We start from the raw sequence: 8,862 nt of genomic DNA, 5'->3' as shown, positions 1-8,862 counted from the left end.
CACGGCCCGGGGGGCGGGCAGTGGGGGCTGGCAGAGACCCTCCGCCCCAGCGCCGGGCTGCCGGGACACGGCCCGGCTCCGGCCGGTCACCTGGAAGGACTGCTCCCAGGGGCCCCCAGCCTAATTGCGCGGCCCACTTGCAGGGTTTCTGTGAGCACCCAGCACAGATCAGGCGTCTCTGGCAAAGCTGAGCTGCTTGAAGACAGAGGCCGGGACACAAACCCGGCCGGAGCCTCCGTCCACACTGTGATGGCCACGCAGTGCATCCCTGGAAGGAGTGAGTGGGCGCCGTCTTCCCTCAGGGCCGGGCCCTCCACCCACCGCGGGCCCTCCTCCTCCAGAGCTGACAGTGAATTTGAGAGGCCGCAGCTTCCTGCTCGGGGGTTTCCAGTTCTCCCCAGCGTTGTGCCCTGAGGTGGGTGGCCCCCTTCCACAGGTGAGACCATGGAGCTGCACCTGAGTGATCTGAGGCCAAAGGCCATGGGTGGCCGGCCCACATGCACTCACGTCTGTGGGGTCCCAGTTCAGAGCCGCCCCCGGAAGCGCCGCTCACCACACGCCCCGCCCCTCCACCCCTCTAGGGGAAAAGAGGTGGCTGGGGGCTGGGTCTGTGACCGGACGCCCCTCCCCTCCGCCACCGCAGACCCCCGGGCCCCTGAGCACAGCACACTTGGACCCTTTTCAGATCTACCCCTCCACGTCCTGACAAAAACGCTTTTCTTATCTCATCTCAAGGTAAGAGCAAGATGCAGAAACTGTCTATACGTTATCATCACAACTGCTGCTGCTGCTGCTGCTAAGTCACTTCAGTCGTGTCTGACTCTGTGCAACCCCATAGACGGCAGCCCACCAGGCTCCCCCATCCCCGGAATTCTCCAGACAAGAACACTAGAGTGGGTTGCCATTTCCTTCTCCAATGCATGAAAGTGAAAAGTGAAAGTGAAGTCGCCCAGTCGTGTCTGACTCTTTGCGACCCCATGGACTGCAGCCTACCAGGCTCCTCCATCCATGGGATTCTCCAGGCAAGAGTACTAGATTAAGAGAATAACATGAAGTAAAGGATCTGCCCGCTATCACAGCCTGGGTTCCATCACAGCCTGGGTCCCCTGCTGGTGAGTACCCCCTCCCCAGGCGCGGTCCGTGCCCGGAGCTCTCGCCTCCCCTGCTGGCTGGGTCTCTGCTGAGTCACCAACAGGGTGACCTTAGAACAACCATAAACCACTGCATCTTCAGTGTTTCCTAAAACTAGAAAACAGGCTATGAAGCGGAACGTGGCCCTGCTGTGCTGATCCCGCTCGGTGGGGGGGTTGGAGAGTGTGATCTTTGATCTTTACTGCTGTTCCGGGAACACAAAGCCCCACTGCGCACCACCAGGTGGAACAGGTGAAGGGGGTGGCGGGGTGCAGGCCGCGTACCTGCTTGGTTTTCTGGAAGGCTTCCAGGGCATTGATCCAGCCGGCCACCGGCCCCTTGTCGTCGGTGGCTCCTCTCCCAAACAGTTTGCCTGGAATAGCAATCAGCACGTTCGCTGGGTGATGGTCACAGGCGGAGGGGGAGGATCAGTGTGGGGAAGGCAGATGAGCAGGGTGAGATGAGAGTGATCTCTGGGTGCCCGGGGCAGGGTGGGGAGCAGGGTGCCACTGGGAGTGGCTGGGAGGGGATGAGGGGAGGGGGGGCAGAGGGGACAAGACGGCAAGTGCACCACAGGGACCACGTGAGCTGTGATGACCTGACTGCCCCTGCGCCGCCAGGGAGGCTTCAACAGAAACTCAACATGTCCCGAGGAAAAGTTTCCACTAAAGACAGCCTGGACTCGGCCCAAGGGGACAAGGTACACATGAGGGGGCTGCTCCACAGGGCCAAAGGCCACGTCCCGTGCGGAAAAGTCAGTGTTCAGAGATGAAGGTGGGGCGGGGGTGGGGGTCAGGGAAATGCTGACGCTTCTCCTAGAGTCGGGCTGGATTCAGGTCCCAGGTTGGGGGCTATGCTGGCTCAGGCCAGGCTTCCTGGGGAAGTGGCAGCAGGTGTGGGAAGCCCAGCGTGCCCAAGGCCACGGAGACCAGGCTCTGCTGGGAAAGGAAGGCTTCCTGGGGTTTCAGGGATAGAGCACAGACGTGAAGTTTCCAGAACCCAATTTCTAGGCTCTGTGAAAACAGCTGGTTCTAGAAAGATGGCAACTGAGAGGCTGGGCCACACTTCCTAAAGCCAGCGTGATACAGGTCCCCCTCCTCTAGGGAGCAGCCTACCGTCTCGCTCCACCAGGGTGAAGGGCTCGCTGTCCCAGCCGTCCTCCAGGGCCGCCGGCTGCACGTCCAGGTGGCCGTAGATGCACACCGTCTTCTTCTGTGGGTCAGAGCCCAGCTTGCCGAGTAAAATGGGCGGAAGTGGGATCTCGGAACCATCAGGGAGCTGGGGGAGGAGGGGAGGCCATGGAGGATGGTCCTTGGTCAAGAAGTGCGGTGCTAACCCCAGTCTCCCATACAGACAAGGTAACGCATGAGAACCCACTGTAGAATGCAGAGAACTCAGTGCTCTGTGGTGACTGGAAGGGACATATGTGTACGTATAGCTGATTCACTTTGCTGCACAGGAGGAACCAACACAACGTTGGAAAACAACTCTACACCAATTAAAAAAAAAAAAAAAAGAAGAGAGTGGTGTTTACAGCAGGTGCTATCAGCACGCCCTGGGCAAGTTATCTGTTCTCATCAATCACCCTCTATTGCAGAGCTCAGTATCACATTGTTCCACTGAGTCAATAATTAACAAGAATATATGTTCCCATAATCCAGAGCACAGAGACAATCATGTTTATAACTGCAGGCAGCTTGCTCAATTTTTAAAAGATGATCTTTAAAAATGCTCAGTTGTGTCGGACTCTTTGCAACCCAACAGACCATAGCCCGCCAGGCTCCTCTGTCCATGGGATTCTCCAGGCAAGGACACTGGAGTGGGCTGCCATTTCCCTCTCCAGGAAAAATACATTGCTAAGGTGTGAGTGCTCAGTCGGAATAGTTTCACCTATTTTAAAGTAACAACTCTTAAAAAAAAAAAAAAATAAAGTAACAACTCTTAAAAGTTATTTGCCACCTAGATTTTTTTTTTTTTAGCATATTAGGAAAAAGGGAGAGGAAGCATGACAAGTATGCTCCTAACAGAAAACAACTCCAGGAATACTGGTCTGTCCTCTCACAGTGAGGAGTGGGGAAAGCGCCAGGAAGTTGCAACATATCTTAAGTAACCTTAAATCAACTATTCAGTCTGTGGTCAGCAGAAGTCTCATATGCAAACTGGACTGGAATCGGAAGGCCCAGACTGTAACCTCCTTTGCCATGGACCTACTACTGCTTCCCAGGGAGACAGAGCCTGTCTGAGCCTCTGGGTCCTTCCATTTATGAGAAGAGCAGACCGGGCTGAACGCCCACTTCTAAAATCCCAGGACTGTGATTTCAACCAACACCTAAATCATCAGACAAGAGAACCAAGATAAGCCAAACCCAGTCAGCCCTGCAACATAAAGGAGTATTACAACTGCTGACAATGCATGGCACGAAACATGTAGTTAACACGGGGCTGACATCATCTGAAACGAAAACAGCAGAATAAGGGAGCGCACAGCGAGATCACTCATTCAAGTTGGAGTCTGTCAGATTCCTGCATTAGAAGGCAACTGAGCCCAGTGCCCCACACCTAAAGTCGCTCTTTCCCAGGAACTGAGTCATGAAAAAAGCGCTGTTTTATCAATCCTGACACTGGGGACACAGTGGCTGTGAGTGAGTGGGCGTCTTCATTAGCTTTGCATCTAATGGGCAGAGTGTACCTTCCTGGTCTGAAGGCCGCCTGGCTTCGGGGGAGGAACCTCAGCTCATGTAGGAAGGGCCATTCTGTTTGCTTCCTCTTGGCTAACCCTCAACAGTTCCCCTCCCTGGAGGAACACGATGGGTATTGTGAAGCTTGGTGCACTCGGACTCAAGAAGCCACCCGGTTTAGCATCCAAATCAGGCCACCTGTGCTTGTTTGAAAGACCAGCAAGTTGGGCTTCCCTGGTGGCTCAGTGGTAAAAGAACCTGCCTGCTAATGCGGGAGACACGGGTTTGATCCCTGGTCCTGCAAGATCCCACATGTCATGGAGCAACCAAGCCCGTGTGCCACAACTACCGAGCCTGTGCCCAGAGTTGGGAGCCGAAACCACTGAAGCCTGTGCACCCTAAAGCCCGTGCTCTGCAACCAGAGAAGCCACCGCGGTAAGAAGCCTGTGCACCTCGACTAGAGAGCAACCCTGCTTGCCTCAACGAGAGAAGAGCCCGCACAGCAACCAAGGCCCAGCGCAATCGAAAATAAACAAATACATAAGTTACTAAGACACAATAAACACCAGTGATTTATCTGCAGCAAAGCCTTCAGAACTTGTGAGGACCTGCCAAGTCCTGCCAACCCCTCAATAAAGCTCCCATCCGGCCCCACGGCCCACTTTCTGGGTCCCGAAGCCCACCAGCTCCACGGAGCCGCCCAGGAAAGCTCCCATCCCGCCCACCTTCTGGGTCCCGATGTCCACCAGCTCCACAGAGCCGCCCAGCTGCTTGATGTCGGCGGCCGCCACCTCCATCATCCTGCGGATCTCGCCTCTCTTCTCTGGCCACGCTGACACGCTCTGGATGGCCACCCATTCCGCAAGCTTCTGTGGGTGGAGAACAAGCAAAAGGGATTTGGAAAAGCTGCTCTGGGAGGGACGAAGGCGCTCACGGGTGGGCCATTTTCAGGCCCACAGAGCTGTCTGCTCCTTCTGGATCCTGCTGCCCAGACATGGGGGAAGAGATCTGTGACATCTGCTTTCTGTTTAAGATATAAGGACGCTTTGCACTGACCCCATACCAAGAACTATACAAAATGACAGGAGACTCGTTAACCACCAAACACGATGTGGTTGCAAGACGTGTAAGTTTTTTTTATGAAATGTGTAAGTTTCATGAACATGTTTATATCTGGTTCTGACAAAATTGAAACTGAAAGATACAGAAAATACCCAATATCTTCAAAGTCCAAGTTCCCTTATTTATCATCCTGAGAATGGCCATGCTCTCTAAAATATAATTTTTCAAATGAGAACTGGAAAGATTTCACCTGAAATATGTCTACCAAAGGTGATTTTAATGCATGGCTCTTTACGTTAACATCAAGAAACAGATTAACATATAAGATTACTGAATCATTTAAAACATGCAATGTAAGATAGTTCTTTATATCTATCACAAGACCAGACAAAAATCCTGAATTAGCTTTGCTTTCTAGAAACATGTATTAAAAGTTTCTATCAAAAGTCAAAAGAGTAACTTACATACTGTAATGAGAAAGCAGAGGAAAAGACCTCTCGACAATACACAATTTAAGTTACCTTTTTTTTTGGTTTGGGGGGGCAAGACTTAACATCTATTCAAACACACAACAGAGTACTGGTAACTATATTCACCACACAGTGCACTGGATCCCCAGAACTTATTCATCTCGTAACAGGTCAGTACCCTTAGGCCAAACCCCCATCTCCCCACCCCTCGGTCCCTGGCAACCAGGGTTCGACTCTCCGCTTCTCTGAGTTCACCTTTTTCAGATTCCACATATAAGTGAGATCACACTAGCATTTGTCTTTCTCTGCCTAGACAGCATTGTTAATACTTGATTAGAACATCATCAATCATATTAGCTCCTTTAAGTTTCCCTGGGTCCTACGGGATTAAACTGAATGCGAACAGTCACTACACGCTCCCTTACCTTAACATACCGATCCTGATTTTCGTCCACGTACTTAAACAGGGTGGTGAGGGCCGACATCTTTCAACCAGACCACAGATCCTGGAGACTCCGGGGAAGAAGAAGAACCTGTCAGTGCTGCCTCAAGACAGGGCCTGACTGATCCTCAGGCCCCGGAGGCACTTGTTCAGGATCATAAATTGCACCCCGCCCCGATAGCACAGGACACGGCCGTCACGAGGGCTCCAGGAAGTGACCTCAGTAGAGACAACGTCTTGGGAAAGCAGTCAGAGGCTCAGGCTGATCACCATTCTTTCTTTTCTTTTTTTTTTCAGAAAGAAAAGTACCGAGGAATTGTGTGACAGAATGGCAGGTAACTGAAGCAAGGGCCTGAGTTGAAGACAATCTGATATAATTAAAAGCAGGTACTTTCCAGGAGTACTGATGCACCACTGTTCTTAACACTTTTTAAAAAAATTTAATTTTACCCTCAAAGCACACAGAGAACTTCCCACTTACTACTACCACAGAGGAAATAATCACTCCAAGGCTCTCAGCAAAAATGTCACATGTGTCCCTATACTGCAAACCAACCAGCACAGCACCCAAGATCCAAGGAGAGGAACGTGGGTTCAGGTTAAGGAAACTGACAACCCAGGTCCAGAAACGGCTAGGACAGCGTGTGAAAGTCCACTGGGATGAGGGAACACAAGCGTCCACCTCCCCAAGTGCATTGTCTAACACCCAGCTCCTCCTGCTGGAGACCAAACACATCCTGCTCCACCTTACCGAAACAGGGGAGAAGGTGCCATTTGAGTCAGCATCTTTAAAAACTGGAACTCACACGAGATAAAGAAAATCTCAGAACTGGGACTTTCAGAAGGAGCTCCCCCCGATTCTTCCAAGTGACAACTCATCTTCCATCACATGGCAAGATTCAAGCCTCAGCAGCGACTGAGAAGAGCTCAGGGACCGGGAGCAAACTCAGCACCACAGTGAAGGGAAGTATTTTAGAACTGCAGCTCAGAGTCACAAGACCCTGCTAACTGATCTCTGGAGCGAGACACCAGACAAGCACCCATGTATGGACACACTGCAGTTAAAGAGTATCTTTTTCTCCATTTAGGACTTTGAAGTCACATCTAAACAGAAAGAAGTGAAAATATTAGCTGCTCAGTCCTGTCTGACTCTTTGTGACTCCATGGACTGTAGCCCACCAGGCTCCTCTGTCTATGGGATTCTCCAGGCAAGAATACTGGAGTAGGTGGCCCTTCTCTAGGGGATCTTCCTGGCCCAGAAATTGAACCCTGGTCTACTGCACCGTAGGCAGATTCTTTACTGTCAGAGCCACGAGGAGCTCCAACAGACGAGGGACTTAATTCAGAGTCATGAAGCCTGGCAGCAGACCGTGGATGTGCAGTGAGAGTTCAGTAAGGAAAATCCTCTTCCAACATCAGCGACAGAGTACACAGACCTCCCAGCCAGCTCAGGTTGTTTCAGCTGAGGGCCTTATCTTAATGCCGCTGCTGCTAAGTTGCTTCAGTTGTGTCCGACTCTGTGTGACCCCATAGACGGCAGCTCACCAGGCTCCAGGGTCCCTGGGATTCTCCAGGCAAGAATACTGGAGTGGGTTGCCATTTCCTTCTCCAATACATGAAAGTGAAAAGTGAAAGTGAAAAATGAAAGTGAAGTCTCTCAGTCCTGTCCAACTCCTATCGACCCCATGGACTGCAGCCTACCAGGCTCCTCCGTCCATGGGACTTTTCAGGCAAGAGTACTGGAGTGGGGTGCCATTTCCTTCTCCTTTATCTCAATGACGGGGTCATAAATGCAGAGGCACTGCACATAAGTCAAAGTTTTCAATCACAAAAGAAACTCTATTTAGCAGGAAACTACACTAAGTCAGGTACTTTTCATTTGAGTTTCTGGTCATTAAATAGCACAGATCCCACGCTCATTGTGATAAATTCTCATTAATACCATGTTCTTTGTGGCCCGATTAAGCAATGGCCTTCCAGCTAAAGTCAAAGATAGAACTATCAAAGTTGCATTTTTTTTTTTTTTAACCAAAGGAGAGTAAACAGAGAGCAGATTGTTCAGCATGGCCTGCCACCTCACCAGGGCCAGAGAAAAGCTACTGCTGTTCTGAACTGCTCACCCAGAGAGGTGGGGCCAGGTCCATTTCTCCCTCCCACTCACAGTCGGGTTTTTCCTGTTTCACTACTGCCAGCACCAAATCCATTAGATAGGACCACTTTTATATGTCCTGGTGAACCCCATTGACGAGGGTAAAAGTGTTGAGCTGGAGGGAATAAAAGCAAGTATTACCAAATCGAAGAGTGCTAGGCAGACGGCACTCTTGAAATCTAAGGTTCCAGGGAGTAACAGCCTTGGCAGTGAATTAGTGTGAGAGGAAGGAGTGACAGGGGAGTACCCGGGACCATCCAGTGACACCTACAAAAGGTTCCTCCAGTTATGAGTGCCCCATCCTGTCCCTCATTAACTCAAGACACAGGAAGAGACTAAACACACACCAGAATCGTGGCTTCAAGTCTGCGTAAAAGCCACTAAAATAGGGGCGGAACCCTCTAGTTTGTCCAATCGCAAACATACAGGTCTACAAAATGACTCTCGGCCACTCCTCCCTGCCAACACCAGGGACAACAAAGGCATGAAGAAACCTCCACCAGACCGCTGAGTCAGCACCAGGATCCCCTGCGTGAGGCGGCGGCGGGTCGAAGGCCCTGCCCGCGAGGCCCAGGGTCTCAAGGACTCAGTGCAGGCCGACCGGGGACCAAGCATCACCGCACCTGACCGGTGGGAAGGCGGACGCTGCCTCAGAGCAACCTCCCGGCCTCAAGTGAGGACGCGGGGTTAGAGACCCCCGACCCCGGGCCTCCGCCCCGCGGGCGCAGCACCAACCTTCGGCCTCCGCCAAGGGCTCCGCGGGAAGAGCCAGGCTTTCGTTCTCTGCGGGCCTCGCCCCGGGAGGGTCGGCAGGCCGGCGCGCCACCCGCAACCCCAGAGCTCCGACCTCCGAGCGGAACGGGCTGTCTTTTGACCCAACACACTCTCCTGCCATTTGGGACGGCCATGGGGCGGGCCGGCATCAGCGGC

General features: G+C 52.3%; 1 protein-coding gene across 1 annotated transcript in view; it reads right to left on the bottom strand.

Annotated features, from left to right (window-relative positions):
• The window catches only part of CNDP2 (CNDP dipeptidase 2 (metallopeptidase M20 family)), a 13,935-nt gene extending 5,079 nt beyond the window's left edge, over positions 1 to 8,856 (bottom strand). Inside the window, exons 1-4 of the mRNA XM_010855055.1 lie at positions 5,767 to 8,856; positions 4,535 to 4,678; positions 2,247 to 2,409; positions 1,416 to 1,504 (exon numbers count right to left, since the gene is read on the bottom strand). Of these exons, the coding sequence (XP_010853357.1) occupies positions 1,416 to 1,504; positions 2,247 to 2,409; positions 4,535 to 4,678; positions 5,767 to 5,826 (456 nt within the window). The 5' untranslated portion in view covers positions 5,827 to 8,856. The remainder of the gene's footprint in view (positions 1 to 1,415; positions 1,505 to 2,246; positions 2,410 to 4,534; positions 4,679 to 5,766) is intronic.
• Positions 8,857 to 8,862: the final 6 nt, after the last annotated feature.

This window comes from Bison bison, unplaced genomic scaffold (genome assembly GCF_000754665.1).
Source record: "Bison bison bison isolate TAMUID 2011002044 unplaced genomic scaffold, Bison_UMD1.0 scf7180017864353, whole genome shotgun sequence".
NCBI classification, from domain to species: Eukaryota; Metazoa; Chordata; class Mammalia; order Artiodactyla; family Bovidae; genus Bison; species Bison bison.
Note: the sequence above shows the minus strand (reverse complement) of the source record. Positions and strands in the feature narration are given on the sequence as shown.